The sequence below is a fragment of the Pelmatolapia mariae genome, linkage group LG17 (genome assembly GCF_036321145.2).
Source record: "Pelmatolapia mariae isolate MD_Pm_ZW linkage group LG17, Pm_UMD_F_2, whole genome shotgun sequence".
In the NCBI taxonomy this organism is placed as follows: Eukaryota; Metazoa; Chordata; class Actinopteri; order Cichliformes; family Cichlidae; genus Pelmatolapia; species Pelmatolapia mariae.
In genome coordinates, this window is record NC_086242.1 from 36,570,326 (window position 1) to 36,588,372 (window position 18,047).

Consider the following 18,047-nt stretch of genomic DNA (forward strand, 5'->3'; position numbering starts at 1 on the left):
GACTCAATAGAACTTGACTGCATGCTGAGGTGGCAATTTAGTCAGTTGATTCATGTTACAGCAGCGCATAAGTGAATGAACATGCTGCAATAAAAGTACTTTTAGAAGTACATTTTTCCAAACACTTACATTTACTTCAATTTACTTGATTAGGGTTAGGGGTTGCCACTTCAGCATGCAGTCAGGTTCTATACTCTTGCTAATGACCTACTAATTTTATTCAGAAGTTTTGCAACAGGGACACATGGAAAAGTTGCAGGACACCAACCCTTGAGGACTGGACTTTGAGACCCCTGCCCTAGATGGTATGTAACTAAATCACACTGGCTTTCTTACTAACGATCATCTATCTGTATTGCTATTACTATTTCTGAGTAAATGTAAGACATGTACATGATTATAGTGAACAAATAATAAAAAATAAACACATTTGAGAAATTACAAAATAATGAGGAATAAAATGCTGTAAAGTATACTGGCTGTTATTTGCAAATGATTTTTTGGGACTTTAATTAACAGGTCTAAAATCATGTTTTTTAACAAACAACATATTGTTATTAACTAATACCCACAAATTCTCACATGCTTAGGCCACTAATCATATCATGTTCAGCAGTTTAAACTTCTTAATTTTGTTACTATTACAGCTATATCCTAAAGTTCATTTTATTTTTCTATAAAACTATATTTGTGTGTTTCAAGCCCAGGCAGGTCATTGTGTGACTGGTAGCCTGAGCCATCATACTTCATCAGCAGTGACGTTTCTGTTTGTCTATTTTTTAGTCTTTTCATCAGACACATTTGCACACTGAAATAAAAGCGTTTGATCACACAAATACCAAACTAATTGCACAACGATGAACACCAGAACACAGAGGACTGCATCACATCCTCCTAACAGGAAGCAGGAAATAAAGTCTGAGGAGAAAATGGAAAATAAGTGAGTTGTTGATAACAAAATGGCAACAACAGATATCATTTGCTTGTAAAATTGCTGTCCTACAGACCTTCCTCCACCTGCTTGGGAGGCTTTATGAGGATCATGTGACACAAACTGTTTGTGCCCAGGCTGGAGGCTTCCTGTCATATGCAACATCCAGCTCCGCCCCACTGTGCTCCATCTCACCACATCCATCAGGTCCGAACAAAGTTTCAGGATCAGAATATGGTTTCTCGAGAACTTTGAGAACCCTAACAATCTGCAGGACACGTTGACAATAACCTTTAAATGACCTCTAACTGGAGGTACAATAAGTTCACTCAAAGAAATGAAACAGCTGCTAGACATGCAACAAGGCAGGTGATGACTGAAACATGTTTTTCTCCACCTAGTGACGGAGTCAGTTTAACTGACTTGTACTCACTTCAATTAATTCCAACAATAATGCTGAGGTAAACAAGCACTTCAATGAGAAATTCACACTCCTTAAGGACTACATTAAAGTTTCATGAAAAAAAATGTTGCCTAACCTCAGAGAAGTCTCCTTTTTCTGCAGCTTGAATTGCATTCTGAGCAATGTAATTGCGTAAGACCACACGGGGGTTGATGCCGTTCATCACTTTGAGTCGCTCCTTTATGATAACAGGTAAGTCTCTTGTGCTATCACACTCCCGTCCTAAACGCCTCCTGAGATTTAAACACATAAAAAAGCAAGATGGTAGAAAAATGATGGGGGGTAAAACAGACATTCCTGCTGATTCATACAATCTGAAACAATGTGTAAATCAGCATAAACAGATATTTAGCTAGGCAGCACTGTGGTGCGGTGTTTTGTGCATACGTGGCTTCTTTCCGGTACTTTAGCTTCCTTTCATGGTCCCATGAAAAAAAAAAAAAAATATATATATATATATTTATTTATTTTATTTTTTTGTTTGTTTTTTTGTTTTCTGCTTATCCCGTTTGGTTCTTTAGCCGTCAGAATTGTTGTCTGAAGGCCAACAAATATACCCAACGGATTTACTTTACCAAGTGGATCATCACGGCCTTGCTGTATTGGTCCACTTGATCGACCTTTGTTGTTATTATTTATTTTATTTTATTTTATTTTCAGTTGTCACAAACAAGACAGACATGTCTGGGGGATAGGAAAGGGAGAAAGAAAGATGAAGGAAAAGAAAAACAGAGGGGAAGAGGGACAGTGAGAAAGGACACTTGAAAAGAAAAAAAATCTCCCGGATCACCTGTTGAGAGAAAAAAAAGAGAGAAAACATGCAAAAAAAGAGCGCAACATAATAAACACAACACCATCGCATTAATCTAGCTAAGTGTAATTAACAGTAAATACTAAATATTGAATGTTGTTTTGCAGCACGCAGGACCGACAGCACAATGTGCTTTGAGGTAGCAGCCAAGAAAGGTGTAGTTTGTGCCTATGAACAGTGCACACCTGTGTGCACACCTGTGTGGATGAGCGCGCTTGTATTCAAAAGGTTTCTCCATGTAATAATCTGCTAGAGGGTGTAGGGAGACATAGCCCCGTCCCCCAGGGCATGAAGCAGGCATGGAGGAGGTCCAGCCTGTACATACCTGAGCGGCCAGCCCCGGACACCAAGAACCACCAACGCACCAACGCCTGAGGGCATCAGCCACCAGCAGGGAGTGTGGTGAGGGGAGATAGGCCTCCATACTTTGGAGGGCCTGAGATGTTCCCAGAGAGGTGGAGTCTGAGACCCGACCTGACATATAGACACAGACAAACAGGCACACACAGACACAAACGTGCATTCCCACCCTCATGCACACATATACAAACACTCGGCACTCACCCAACGTAAAGACAGACACAAATACACACTGCACACACAATCACACTCCCCAAACATACTCTATACCCCAGGTCCAGGTACCCTCGCCCCCAGAGGGGGAAACCGCACCCAGGAGACCCAGGAGGTGTTACCCTTTCCTCTGGGGTGGAGGCAAGCAGACCGCCCCCAGCTCCGCAGCAGCAGGGAGGCCCCACATCCCAGACCCCAATCGGACGGCCAACACCTCCTTCCAGCCCCTCCGCCCCAATGGATAACAGAGAACGGGGGTGTGTGAAGATGTGTGCTGCCCACTATATAAAATGAGTTTGATGTCCCTTATGTAGAGCAGCAGTCCCCAACCCCCAGGCCACGGACCGGTACTGGTCTGTGAGTCGTTTGGTAACGGTCAGCGAAAGTTGAGGCTCAGGTGTGAAAGTCATGGTTTTTATCGGTTTTTGTCGTTATTTTTTTATCGTTTTTATTGTTAACTCGGTTTCCCTGGGTCTTTTCCCGTGTGTTATGAATAAATCTTCTTCTTTTTTTTTGGTTTTATACTGGTTTTATTTTGTTGTATTTATCCGCTACACCTTAAAGGCCGGTCCGTGAAAATATTGTCGGACATAAACCGGTCCATGGTGCAAAAAAGGTTGGGGACCGCCGATGTAGAATACAACAATTGTTCTTTTGTTTTGCATCTTCTTTTCAGTTTTTCTGGCAAACATTCGTCAGCGATGCTATTCCAACAAATCAAAGTGCAACACAATCAATCACAAGTACCTTGTGCTTGTGATTGATTGTGCATGTGCTGTGCTCAAGTGCTCTTGCAGATTGGAGGATCTAGGGACCAAATCAGCTTTTCAATTAATGTGCTGCACCAGCCGCTTTTGTAGAAGCCATTAAAAAAATTCTGGCTTTCTTTTCATACCTGTATCGACCAATCCAGTGGATCCAGTCATCACGTTGCTTCCTTTTAAGGTCATCTTCGTTGGTCTCGACGAGCTCCTTGAGTCGGCCCAATAATTCAAGCTGTTGGGTCATACCTGGGCTGTCTGCCACCATCCCAAACATGAGTGGATTGGTTTGTGCCAGAGACAGGATCATTGCCAGTTCACTAAAAAGAGACATGGTTATGTTTAAAGTTCATTTTAAGTCCACCTCTAGTGCTTCTTGGTTTTTCCATATATACATATTAGAGTCTTCCACAATATACCCATTTAAAATACCACAAAGCTTAAATTTAACTTACATATTATCTTGGTAAGATTGGCTCCCAAATTGCTAGCATATAAAAAGAAAAACAGATGTAACGATTTGAAACTACAGTGGTAAGCAAAGATTCGAGTAACATTGGGAGTATATGGTGGGCAATTGGCAGACCTTATATACATGTTCTGGTTGTTCTATGAAAAGAACATCAGCCACCATACACCCCCTCACCGATCTTCCATTGTTGGCTTATTAGCCACCTTTAGCTCCTCAATAGAGGCACACTGCTCTAGGATGAGGTCCACCACTGAGCCCACAGTGGCTCTTTCACTATCGCCCTCTTCAGGCCAGGGGACACGACTCAGCAAGTGGAAGGTGTTTGTGAAATCGGCACCTGGAAGGCATAATACCAAAGCACAATGGTGACAGAGTGAGAGGGAGAGGACATATAGGTGGTTTAATGGTTAGGCTTCCAAGAATCCTTTTTTTTTTAACCTGTGTTGTGCATGACACGCAACAGATCTGATACAAGCTCTCGGTCCTCTGCCTCTTGTATTCTTACAAGGCCCAGCTTTTTCCTCATGATAGATAGGTAGAACGCCTCATACGTGGGCATGAATTCATCCAGGACGGCTCCTGCCTCTGCTGGATCAAGCTCAGAGCCCAACGCCTCAGCTAGGCGAGCCAGGTTCCAGCGGCACACAGATGGCTGTGCTTGGTACGAGTAGCGCCTCTTTTTGTCTGAGGCATTGCTGACAAAGTCTGGATCAAATCTGACACACAGAAAGACGGTCATCATGTATCATATAATACAAGCACAGAATGTAATTTTCAGTTACTATGTCTCCAAACACTGCATAGTTAGACTGTAAGGCTTCTACTTCCTGCTGCATACCTCTCCATGAAGCCAAAGGGGCCATAGTCCAGGGTAAGACCCAGGATGCTCATGTTGTCTGTATTAAGGACACCATGGCAAAAGCCAACACACTGCCACTGGGCCACTAGCCTAGCAGTTCGAGTCATCACCTGAAAATAAACAAGTAGAAACTGAAAACTGACACACCAGCATGGAATGAACCAACCTAAACGGAGAGTAAAACACGTGAAATTTTTGTTAGTTCTCACCTCTCTGAAAAACGCCAAATTCCTGTCTTTCCGGATGCTGTGAGCCTGCTGAATTTGAGGATAAAAAGTGTCACCAATATAATCCAGCAGCTGAGCACGGATATCATCCCGCCCGGCACTGGGACCCTGCAGACCTGAGAATTCATCTCGGCCCAGAAAGATTTCAAAAGAGCCAAACCTTCAAAAAAGAAAAAAAAAAAGAAAAGAGAAAGAGCCATGATAGCATCTGTTTTTTAACAACACCATTATTGCTTATATTTTTCTCTCTATACTGCTTCCTGTGTGGCAACCTGATGAATGTAGGAGCGACACGAAGGACAACCGAGCAGCGCTCGAGAATGCGTTGGCCATTGTTGAGTGGATCTCTGCTGACATAAAGGTCAGAGGTGACAAGGGATGCTGCACGAGTGCTGGGTATCCCTAAGGCAGCCATGGCCTCGCTGCAAAGGAACTCTCTGATGCTAGAGCGCAGCACCTTCCTGCCATCGCCGTCTCTGAGAAAATCCAAATATATATGTCAGATTATTCCCCCTTAACTTTAGCTGCATCCAATGGTCCTTAAAGCAGATTTTTTTTTTAGCTAACTTCATCCACTGGGAAGCCATGGGATGGGCCTGGGCCCCCTTTCCCTGGCGGGTTGCAGAGTATGGGGGTGCCTACTGGGGTCAGCGGGGGAGCTGGCCCCAGGGAGGGGTCACTTGCCCCTCCCTTCCTTCCCTCCCCATCTCCAGCTGCCTCCCTCTTCCCGCTCCACCACAATCACCCACACATGCAGGGCCTTGGGGTAGGGGTATGTCACCAGGGTGCAGAGGAGGCATCCCCCCCCCCCCCCCCCCCCCCCCGTCCCCTTCTGGCTGCCTCTGCCTCAATTTTATCCCACAACTTAGACATTCACATTACTCACACTCTCATTACACATACATATAGGATCTTGGGGGTGGGCACGCTACACGGATTCCAAAAGACCATCAGGGTGTACACCTCACCCCTGGCGTCGTTGCCCACCTCTCAATTTTAAATACACGTAGACATTGAGGGCTAGCAGGAGGGGCTATACGCTTACCTGCTGCTCTGGCAGGTAGCTCCATGCCCTCCTGGGTTTTAAATGCACCTTAGAACACACATACATCAACACTACATATGAGCAGGTGGAGGGAGGTTTGGAGTCTTCCTACACCCCCGTTCTCTGCGGCCTGCTAGAGCGGGGAGGCTAGGAGGAGGAGTTGGCCGTCCGACTGGGGTCTGGAATGTGGGGCCTCCCTGCTGCTGCGGAGTCGGGGCGGTCTGCTTCTCCCCACCGCAGGGAAAAGGGTAACACTACCTGGGTCTGGGTGCAGTTTCCCCCTCCAGGGGCAAGGGTACCTAGACCCGGTTCTTAGAGTACGCTTGGGGAGTATGATTGTGTGTACAGCGTCTCTTTATGTCTGTCTCCACGTTGGTTGAGTGTGGAGTAATTGCCTATGAGAGCATGAGGGTGGGAATGGATGTTTGTATCTGTGTGTGCCTGTATGTCTGTGTCTATATGTCAGGTTGGGTATCAGACGCCACCTCTCTGGGGACATCTCAGGCCCTCCAAGGTTTGGAGGCCTATCTCCCCCCACCACTTCCCCTGCCGGTGGCGGACGCCCTCAGACATCGGTGCGTTGGTGGTTCTTTGTGTCCGGGGGTGGGTGCCCAGGTACACACCGGCTCACTCCTTGGCGGCTGCTTATCGGGGCCTGGAGCCTGGGGCTCGCTCGGGCCACTTCAGCGATGGGGTGCCCTCGGCCTCTCGGCCCGGGGCTCGGTCACTCAGGCGCAGCTGGCTGCCGGCGGAGCTCATGGGCACGTCACTGCAACCCCCCCTGGCTTCTGCTCCGCGGCTGCTGAGTGACCCCTCATCTGGGACTCTCCTCAGCTCTTTCTGGGATAGTGGCGCGGCTGCCCCTCTGTTGGTCTTCCTTGGTCTCTTGTGTTCTGGGGGCCTCTGGATGTCTGGAGTTTCGATCTCCTCCATACCTGCTTCATGCCCTGGAGGACGGGGCAGTGGCCCCCCACACCCTCTAGCAGATCATTACATGAAGGAACCTTTTAAAAAAACAAGCGCGTCCATGCTCACAGATGTACACACAGGTGATCACACACACAAACTACACCCTTTTTGGCTCCTACCTCAAAGCACACTGTGCGCTGTCGATCTCACGTGCTGCACAATAATGTTTAATATTTAGTATTTACTATCATATTCCCATATATCATTGTGATGTTGTTTATTACTCTCGTTTTCTTCTGCTTGCTTTCTTTTTTCTTTCTCAACAGGTGATCCAGGTGATCGATATATGTATTTTTTGTCTGCTTATTCTGTTGGTTTTTGTTTTTTGCCCTTTTTCCCCATCCCTCTTCTCAGTTTTTTTTCTTTCCCTCTTTCTTTCTCCCCTTTCTTTCCACCAGTCAAGTCTGTCCCGTATTCAGCAAGTGAAAATAAAATAACCAATAAAAGGTGAATCAAATGGACCATTACGGCAAGGCTGGGATGGTCCATTTGGTAAAGTAAATCCGTTGGGCATCTTTCTTCGCCTTTAGACAATAATTCTGATGGCAAAAGAACCAAATGGGACAGGTTTAAAAAAAAAAAAAAAAAAAAAAAAAAGAGTGCTAGAAATGTGGTTAGGAAAGATTGAAAAACTACATCCTTTCATTTTTTATTTACTGATTTATTTTTAATTTGAAGAAAACCTTTTCAAAAGCTTTTTACCCCCAGGTCAGTGTGAAAATAATAATAAATAATGGATTGCAAGACTGCTGAATTATAGCTACTTTCTTTCTTTTAGTTGACAGTCAGATGTTTGCTGTGCATATAACGCTTTTGGAATAGTATGATATTTTGGACCTCTGTTAGAGGAAACTTTCTCTGCTTAACCTCCTTAACTTTTAATTGGACACCCCTACACTAATCAAATAAGCTGGAGAGGCTGCATGCGTTTATTTGTACCAGCCACACAGCCATTGAGCAGCATTTAATGTGTGCCAGGCAGTTAATCTCTTAAGCAGCTCTGCCCGGGTGAACGCTTTCACGTGAGCTATACTAATGTTTGCTATGTCACTTACTGAAGTGACCTTATTTATCATTTAGCAAGAGGAAAAACGGTCCCGGATGTATAAATATCAACTTTGTCCTTGAGATGAGTCTGTATAATGTTTGAAAACTGAGATTATTCACGTGTTCATTAACCTCCTAAGACCTGAACTCTTGTAGAGCAAAATTTAGTATTTTGGTCTAGACAACCCAAAATGTGATGTCCACATATGTGCACGCCAGGTCCTAGGAGGTTAAGGGAAGCAAACAATACCTGGAGTAAGGTGTGACTCCTGCGCCTTTCACCTGAATCTCCCATCTCCCGTGTGCACAAGACTCCACTTCCCCGAGATACATCACAGCCCCATCTCCGAGCTGACCCGCAAACAGCCCGAACTGGTGCCCGCTGTAGCAGTGCGCTGCTGGTTCGGAGCCCGGGAACAGCCTGGAGCCGCTCATATACTCCGGACCCAGAGGATCGCTGAGCACCTCATGCGCACTCAGGCCCAGTAGAGAGAGTGCTGGCTGGGATAGTGCCACAAAAACAGGTCGGACCAGCGGTTGGAGAGCCCGAATTCGGGAGAAACAAGCCTCTGGCACCACCCGAGACCCGGGTTGGTCCGAGTCATCTATTGGTAGTTTTTTCAGTACGGTGTTATTGAAAGGTAAGCGCCCCAGAGCCGATGGAACACACTCAGCAGACTCCATGAAGACGTTGTGCGGCTTAATATGAGCCAGTCATTCATAATCACAGCTGTGTGGTGGTGTGTGAGACTTTGTAATGTCAACGAGTGTGAAATAGGCCCAAGGATTCCGTTCTATGAGGTCTAAATTATGTGTATGAAATTATTAAGTTTAGAAATATAATAATTTGTCATCAGTGCTATTTGGAAAAAAAAGGGGTGGGGGCAAAAGAAGTTTATTTGGGGGAACATAGGACGTGATACAAAGAATCTCCAGCAGATGGCGGTAACAAGACGAAGATTGTAACGTAACGTAAAAAAAAACCCTATATAAAGAAGAAGAAGCCCTTAGCAACGAAAATGTAACATGTATCATGTAAATATGTGTGTTTTTAATATTCATACGTTTTTCCTCTAGCATCTCGCTTAATTTAGAAAAGAGCTTCCAGTTGGATAACGACCGCGTTCAGAGCTGTGTCTTCCTCTGGCTGTGTGGGTAGTTGTCAGGCTAACAGCTAATAGCAGCTACTCAAACTTTTCAGCACCGATCCGAGAAGAAGATGGATTCAGGAGTTTTAATGGCCACCTCCAGAGGTCGGTTTGTGGAGGAACACTTAACACACTAAAACACATTTTCTAAACAATTAGGAGCAGGTCACAGTTGGGTTAACGCAGACATTTAGGGATTCGTACCTAGCTAAATTAGCTTAAGTATACAACATACCTTTGAAATTAGCTCTGTATGCTAGCTTATTGTCTTATTCCTGAGTGCTAAGGTTACCTTGACAAATAATTTTACACGCATGTCTTATGAACGTGAATGCTGAATGTACAGACTAGGTAGCAAACATGGGGAAAATGAAGGTAACGGAGTTTGAGAAACATTGTTGTTGTTGAACATTCACTTGGAGGTTGCATTCAAAAACAAAAAGCTCCAGTAGCTAATGAACGAAAACGCTTTTGCTCACTGTGAACTACAGAATATTATTATCTAACACCATATTTGTTTTATTGATTATACCGTTTTTTATCATTCAATACAAAAAAATCACATAATGTCTCGGAAGTAACTGTAAATGATAACTTACAATTTACATCCCAAAATCATATATATATTTTAGTGTAACGTAATCGTTAACATCACAAGCTAATGTGATTTTCCAATATGGTGTCTATATACAATTTTTGTCCTATTCTCAATTAAATGTAAGATGTAAATTATTTGCATACATAATTAAATTTCATTGTTATTAATTAAATTTTACAGGGCATGCAACCTTTTTTTTTTTTTAAACTGGATTGTCTGAAATGATGGGCTTTTGGTTCAGCATAAATGGAAGTACAGCTTTCAGTGGTTTCTTTTGCTTTACAGGTGACTCATTACCTCTGGCATCACTGCGCCTTCTGGTATCTCCTTTGCAGCTTATGACAGCATCAATGTGGCAGGTGCTAAAGAAACAGGACGTGATGAACTACTGGAAGGTGGCAGAGTTTGTCTCATTAGTGGTGGATATGGTCCCTGAGCTGCTAATGTGCAAACACAGGACTCAACTGAACCTAGGGTTAAGAGCTAGAGTGAGTACTAATGCGAGTTATTTAAAAATAAAATAAAATAAGGCTTTAGGCTCATCACCCTCATGGATGCAGATAAACTACATGACTAGTAAACTCTGCTGTGAACAAAGGGCTTTTCTACTTTTTTTCTTCCCCTCAACAGTATATCCTTGAATTGTGTCGAAATGAAGACCTTGTGAAACCTGAGTTTATCATGCCTTACCTGGACAAGGTTAAATCGCCACACGCCACCCTGGTAGATGTGAGTGTTTATACACATAGATTAAGTTTTCATATTCAGCACACCTGTGTTTGACCCTTAATCCGCTTAGTCATGGCTTTATGAGGAACATAATTTTTATACGTGTTGCAGATAGAAGCCTCAAAAGAGGAAGATGTTACAGTTACCTTTCTTGAGTTGATTCAGACTCTCCTCAAAGACCCTGAAGAGAGACAAGACTTTTTCACGGTGAGGCAGCATAATTTACAACCCGTTAAACCAAATGCACCCAATCGTGTTATTTGTAGTGACAGTAAACTTCATATGAAGCAGATTTCTGTTGTCATTATTGTTATCAAGCTACAATATACCATGTTCTTTATTGTTTATTGTAATTAAGAATGCATGAATGAAAATTCCATAAAAGATAATAATGATGACATAAACAAAATATCCAAAATGTATTATTTTTAGGGGTTAAAATGTTAAAATAATATATTACACTGCTGCAATGCCTGGGTGTGGTTTTTATTTGGGTTCCAGTAACATTATTTTTATCACAGGAAGTCTTTCCTGCAGAGTTTGGACCTCAGTATGACCGTGATCTGCAGACGCTGTTTTGGGAGTTCTACTGTCGACTGGCTCAACTGCTGCCTGTTCCTGACGTTGAGCAGGTGAGAGGTGTTGTACTGATAAATACAGTGTGACACTTAACTCCTAAAACTGAGTAACAATAAAAATTGTTCAATAAATCACTATGATTTAGTGAGTCACTATATAGGATTATTGTACAAATACTGATGTGGTAATATAAAGGAAATGTTATATGGAGGTTTCCCACAAAATTACCAAAAAACACCCCTATTAATTGTATGTTTACAGCTATTTGGTACAGCTCTTAAGTTTAATGCAGTTTAATACAGCATATATGAAGCTTCAGTCATTTGAGTCTTTGATGTCAGAAAGTTGGCAATTCTACTTTGTGTTTATTATTACAGGCATGGTGATAGTGATGTACTGAGGTTTTATAGAGATGTGACATTAAGTTGTCTGCCATTTTGGACAATCATGGTGACAATGTAGGATCAAGTGAGTAAGGCCCCAGTCACTCAGGCCTAAAGACCAGTCCACAACCATCTTGTAGCCACTGGTCATGAGGGAAAAATGAGTGTGCCTGACTGGTTGTGATTGGTTGCTCGAGGTTGATGATAGTTGCTGGGAAAATTGCTGAACCCTCAGTCAGGCAGCGAGTCATGGGCCCTGTACTATGAAGCAAGTTCAGTATACCCAGGATATATTTGTGCTATCTGGCTTCAGATTTTTTTAAGATTTTTTAAAAATATTTTTTAATATACAATAACAATAAAAAGTTGTTGTATAAAATCCAAACAACAAAACTGGTTGAAAACCTACAACTTTCTGTCCATGTAGCATTTATTCCAGTAGTCTTTGCACTATATGCTCATGCTCGTCAGTTCACAAAATGTGTTTTTTGTCTAACTCTTAAAGGTAAATGGATAAGAGATCCTTGTATCCTTGTATTTGTCTAACTTGGTGTCTTTGTTTAGCTCTCCACCGCCCACTGTGTCAGCATACTTTACTCTGAGCAGTCAGTTTTAGTAAAGTTTCAAGCCCAATGACACAAGAAATTACTGCTGATAAATTATATGTTAAATGAGTCAAAATAAGTTAAAAATGTATTTTTGTTAACAATATATTATTATAATAATATATCATTATGAATAATAATAATATTATTAAAATGCTTCTGCATTCTTAGTCCTAAACCAGTGATGAATCTTACACCTGTTGTAATTTTAGGAACCTGTATGGGTCTGTATTATAGATGTGTAGAAAACTGCAAAAGGTTGAGTCAACACGTAACAAATTAATGCTCTTAAATGAAAGCTGTGACCTAATATTTTAAAACCTACTTATTGTAGTGTCACCTGTTATGACATATGGAAAAAGATAAAGTTTGTGATTAATACATACTACATTATGTCACTGCTATTAATGCCACGTGCATTAGTAACGCTGTTTAGGAACTGGTAACTGTCTGCACTTCTGAGGAGGACTTAGGCCTTTTCATTTATTTAATCACTTGTACTAATAATGCCTGAACTACAGTAAAGGCACATTTTACTTGAAATACCAATGGTTCAGGTCATTTTTAAGCTATTTTTGAAGTTCAAACCTGTGTTTAGGTAATTAATTCAAGTATACTGCATATTTATTACCTTTGCCACAGACTGTGTCCTGGCTCAGAGCTGAATCCTCTGCATTGGAGGATTGTGTTCATGCAGTCTGTGAACCTGCAGATCTGAAAAATCTACTCCAACACCACAAAAACCTCGCGCATTTAGAGCAACATGGTTAGTCACTTCCTGCAATCGCATCAATTGTATTTTACATTTTTCTGCAAACCTGTGGAAGTAACTCATGAATCTGCCTCATTCCGTTTGTGCAGTTCCACCTTCAAGTATGGGCGACAGCATCGTTTCCTCACTCTCTGCAGTCCTCCCCAGCAGAGGATCAAAATGCATAGAACAGGCCAACGAGTCAGATCCACTACAGGGTACCAGTGAAGACGCACACACTGTGACATTTGTGGATGACATTGCAGTTGAAATAATCGCAGTGACTGATTATGCAGAGGTTGAATTGGGTCCAAGCACTGATATTGAAGTGCTGATGGGAGAACACTGCTTTGAAGGAAGAGGTGCTAATGCAGTGGCTGAAGATTCATTGGTCACATTTGCTGAAGAGAGAGCCAAGGAAGGGGGGTCAGGTGAAGCAGATGAGAAAGAAAGAAAAGAAAAATTAAACGCCCATTCAGAAGTGAACATGGTTGACTCGGCATCCCCTCAGCCTGTAATGCCTGCGGGGCCGCATGACTGCCCTGACTGCGAAAAGAAATTCAAGTTTGCGTCTTCACTAATTGCCCACAGAGTCATCCACACCGGGGAGCGCCCTCACCGTTGCAGCGACTGTGGCCGCTGCTTCTCCTTCAGGCAGTCCCTCGACAGACACCGGCACACACACAAAACTGGGCGCAAGTACAACTGCCTCATCTGCGGAAAGACCTTCAACTCCCTGTCAGCACGCACTGAGCACAAGCAAACGCACATGAAAGACTGCGTTTACACCTGCCAGCAGTGCAACAAGACATTTAACTGGGAGCTGTCGCTTGCGAGGCATCTAAAAACTCACACTGATGAGCAGACTGCAAACGTGCCTACAGACCGCTGTGAAGATGGGAAAGACTTTGCGATGGCCGAGGCCAACATCAGTGAGGCTAATGTTGAACTCTCTGAACTGCAGTGCCAGGTGCAGGCATATGATAACTGCAGCCCAGAGGGTGAGCAACATAAGGGCAGAGAGCCTCAGGGTCTCATCTCTGAACCTGACAATCATGTCATTACTCCAGTCAAGGTCCGCACAAGTGGGCGCAAACGCAGACCAACCATGAAGATCCAGCTGATAAATTTACAGAAGCAAATGATGACTAAAAGCAGGAAAGAGATCACGAGTGCAAACCCTCCTCCACTGAAGCCTTTGCCTTTAAGCTGGTAAAAACTTGCTTTTGATGCGTCATGTTTTAGATATGGTTTAGCTAGTTTCTGATTTTGTTGTGGTGGCATGATGCATCCTGTTTTGCTTACACTTTTTATTACAAGTTTATCTCCAAAAGTTGATTCTGTTCATCTGGACGTAGCGTTTTGTGGGAGAAACGTTTCGTCACTCATCCAAGTGACTTCTTCAGTCTCAGCTGACTGCAGGTTTCCCCAAATCTTATAAACAGTACATTTGCATAATGACTGAAACCAGCCCACTGAAGGAACAATGGGCTGTGAGGTCAGTTCCTTAATCATAATTATGCAAATTCTCATGACCATTGATCAACAATCACTGACCAAAACCCACTGATCAAAGAACACTGATCAATGGCCATGAGTACCATTCACAGAGAGTTGGGGAATGGCTGCAATCACAGCATTGTAAGATGGCGAAAGATGTACCCTTAGGCCCCCTCCTCGATTCAGATATGGTCTTTCCCTTTTCACGTAAATGGCCTCCTTGACTCCGCGCTCAAACCAGCGTTCTTCCCTGTCCAGGATGTGTACATCCTCATCATTGAAAGAGTGTCCACTGGCCTGTAGGTGTAAATAGACTGCAGAGTCCTGGCCTGACGAGGTAGCTCTTCTGTGTTGTGCCATCCGCTTCGCCAGAGGTTGTTTGGTTTCCCCGATGTATAAATCCTGGCAATCCTCCTGGCACTTAACAGCGTACACTATGTTGCTCTGTTTGTGTCGGGGGACCCGATCCTTGGGGTGGACCAGTTTTTGGCGCAGCGTATTTTGGGGTTTAAAAGCCACAGAGACACGGTGTTTAGAAAAAATGCGTCTCGACTGCTCCGATACTCCTGACACATATGGGATCACTACAGGTTGTCACTTGGGCAGCGGTTGTCCTTCTCTACTGGATCGGCTGGAGCTTTCTTTAGGTGTCTTTCCAGCTTTGACAAAAGTCCAGCTGGGATAACCACATTTACTCAGGGCCTTCTTGATGTGCTGTTCTGCTGCCTCCCTGGCTGCTGTGTCTGTGGGGATGGTGTTCGCTCTGTGTTGTAGCGTCCTGATGACACCCAGTTTGTGCTCCAGTGGATGATGAGAGTCAAACCTTAGGTATGATTAAGGAACTGACCTCACAGCCCATTGTTCCTTCAGTGGGCTGGTTTCAGTCATTATGCAAATGTACTGTTTATAAGGTTTGGGGAAACCTGCAGTCAGCTGAGACTGAAGAAGTCACTTGGATGAGTGACGAAACGTTTCTCCCACAAAACGCTACATCCAGATGAACAGATTCAACTTTTGGAGATTTACTTTCCTGGATGATTGAGAATGCATCAAGACATATTACAAGTTTAGTTGTACATATGATTGAGTATAAAAATAATGGGAAAGAGGCTGATTAAAATCATTTTTGATTAATGTCTCTTTTCTCTTTTATTTTACAGTGCAGAACACTCATATGGGTCACCTGTGGTCTCGTCGAAGGATGCTAATGAGAGCAAGTGTTCTTTAGCATTTTGAAGTTACTGAATCTTTGCACCATTAATACAAAATCACAGAGAGAACAATTCATAAATAAGATTGAATAGAAAGTTGATTTATAACACAAAATAATATTATAAATGTCAAAGTATTGATAGGTGTAGAAATTATAACTTTATTAATATAGCACCTTTTTAAAAACGCAAGCACACTAATAAAGGAATAAAAAAATCCATTAAGAAATTGAAATAGTAAAAATAAAAGGGCGATCATAAAAAAAAAAATCACATAAACGCAAATCTACAAGGGTGTGCATGAGAAGTGATCAAGGAGGTCACTGATTCTGTTAGGATTGGCTCACTGGGCAGGTGATTTCATGGCACAGGGGATCTGACAGCAAAAGCAAGGTTATCTGGAGGTTTATCCTCAATTGTGGAACAACCAGTTCACCTTGTCCTGGTCAATATTCCTGCTGTGTATAGAGTTATCGGTACAGTCTTAAATTAATTTTAAAAACTGTACATGAAGGTAGGATTGATGAAGCCAGTGCGAAGTCAGGCTGCCACATAATGAACTACTTGGAAACAGGAGAGCTTAGTTTTTTTTAATGCTAGAAAATAATTTGAATTACTTTGAATTCCAAATAAAATACAGGGGGAAAAATTCCACCTGACCCCCCTCAAAGTCGACTTTTTTTTGTATAAGTATTATATTATGACATATCTAATAAAGCTTCGTCACCTTTGAATCATGTCATTCAGTTTACTTTATATAAATAACCTTTGAGTTAGAGCTGTTCAAAACAAGTCACCTCAATGTGCTTTATATAACTGTCAAATGGCATTTAGGGTCACAGGCTAGGTGTATCTGTGGCTTCTTATAGTGCATAGCAGTGAAAAAAGATGTTGGGAAGCCTGAAGTACCTTATTAAACAACAAAAAATATAAAAGCATGTAACTGTTAAAACACAAAAGTTATAACAATTTATCCAACATTGATTTTGTTTTATTTTTAGTATGTGTTTTTTTTTTAAACTCTCATTTATGATCATTTTGTCAGGTTCTGCAGCAGACAGCTCATCGGCTGCTTTCTCCTGTCCTGAGTGCTCCTTCCATCACTCAGAACAAGCACAGGTTCAGCAGCACATCTATGACGTTCACTCCGTTGAGATCACTGAGGACAAGTCACTTCTTCAGGCACTCACAGATGAAGAGGGAAATTTTAGTTGTGCAGACTGCGAGAAAAGCTTCAGGTTCCTTTCCTTACTAAAAGCCCATCAGCGCATCCACACAGGTGAGCAGCCCTTCTCGTGCTCCCAGTGCGGGCGCCATTTCTCTTTCAAACAGTCGCTGGAGAGGCACAAGCAGACACATACCTTGGGACGCCAGTACGAGTGTGTGATCTGCGGGGAGGTCTTCAAGTCCCTGGCTGCTCAGAAAGAGCACAAGAGCACCCACATGGAAAATGGGGAGTACCTGTGTTCAGAGTGTGGGCGCGCGTTCACCTGGAAGTCAGCACTGGTGAGGCACCTAAAGACCCACAGCCTGGATGCTGGCAAGTCAGAGGATTCTTACAAATGTCCTCGCTGTGATTTGAGTTTCAGCTGTGCCAGCTACCTCAACAGGCATCTCCAGACTCACCAGGAGGAACGAGTCCATACCTGCAACTGTGGAAAGAGCTTTGCCTACCGAGCAGCTCTTACTGCACACCAGCGTATTCATCAGAAAGAACGGCCACACACGTGCACACAGTGTGGCAAGGGCTTCCTCTACAAGGGAGGTCTTCTGAGCCACATGAAGATCCACTCCAAGGAAATGCCATTCATGTGTTCTTTCTGCGGCAAGAGCTTCAAGAGAGAACGCAACATGAAGAAACACGAGCGTTGCCACACCAGAGAAAACGTTTTCAGCTGCTCACAGTGTGACAAGAGTTTTGTGTACAAGGCAACACTTGTCAGACACGAGCTGACGCATTCAGGTGAGAGGCCGTACCTCTGCTCTGATTGTGGGAAGGGTTTCTTCTCCCACGCCGAGCTTTTGAAGCACGAACGATTCCATACAGGCCACAAGCCCTTCCAGTGTCCCCACTGTGGCAAGAAGTTCACTCAGTCTTGCTACCTTACTATCCATCTGCGTTACCACACCGGAGTCCGACCATACGCCTGCAACGAGTGTGACAAGAGCTTCCTGAGTGCCAACCGCCTGAAAAGACACCAGCGAACACATTCAGGGGAGAAACCTTATGTCTGCGGAGAATGTGGGAAGGGTTTCAGGCAGTCTTATAATCTGAAAATGCATCAGAGGACACACGTCATGAAGTTGCCATAGAAATGATTTTTATTGTATTGACTGCATTTGAATTGTGTTGCAGGTAAAGCACACTGACTAGAAGTTTGTGTT

General features: G+C 43.3%; 2 protein-coding genes across 4 annotated transcripts; one reads left to right on the forward strand and one right to left on the reverse strand.

Moving 5' to 3' along the window:
- Window positions 1-505: 505 nt before the first annotated feature.
- On the reverse strand, window positions 506-8,879 carry selenoo2 (selenoprotein O2). Of its 2 annotated transcripts, XM_063500362.1 has the most exons (10): window positions 8,409-8,878; window positions 5,370-5,573; window positions 5,080-5,257; window positions 4,850-4,980; window positions 4,450-4,727; window positions 4,186-4,348; window positions 3,674-3,859; window positions 1,471-1,627; window positions 1,008-1,199; window positions 506-918 (listed from the first exon to the last, which is right to left on the reverse strand). In XM_063500362.1, the coding sequence occupies exons 1-9, from the start codon at window positions 8,840-8,842 to the stop codon at window positions 1,032-1,034; spliced, it is 1,899 nt and encodes a 632-aa protein (XP_063356432.1). In that variant the 5' UTR covers window positions 8,843-8,878; the 3' UTR covers window positions 506-918; window positions 1,008-1,031. The 2 variants fall into 2 exon arrangements, with proteins under 2 accessions (XP_063356432.1, XP_063356433.1); XM_063500363.1 differs by lacking the exons at window positions 506-918; window positions 1,008-1,199 and adding an exon at window positions 3,995-4,026 and having other exon boundaries at window positions 1,514-3,859; window positions 4,215-4,348; window positions 8,409-8,879.
- Window positions 8,880-9,134: 255 nt separating this feature from the next.
- Window positions 9,135-17,988, forward strand: LOC134647167 (zinc finger protein 530-like). Of its 2 annotated transcripts, XM_063501388.1 has the most exons (9): window positions 9,135-9,411; window positions 10,190-10,392; window positions 10,535-10,633; window positions 10,745-10,840; window positions 11,155-11,265; window positions 12,843-12,966; window positions 13,062-14,163; window positions 15,612-15,664; window positions 16,708-17,988. In XM_063501388.1, exons 1-9 carry the CDS (start codon window positions 9,378-9,380, stop codon window positions 17,973-17,975), a joined length of 3,090 nt encoding a protein of 1,029 aa, XP_063357458.1. In that variant the 5' UTR covers window positions 9,135-9,377; the 3' UTR covers window positions 17,976-17,988. The 2 variants fall into 2 exon arrangements, with proteins under 2 accessions (XP_063357458.1, XP_063357459.1); XM_063501389.1 differs by lacking the exon at window positions 10,745-10,840.
- Window positions 17,989-18,047: the final 59 nt, after the last annotated feature.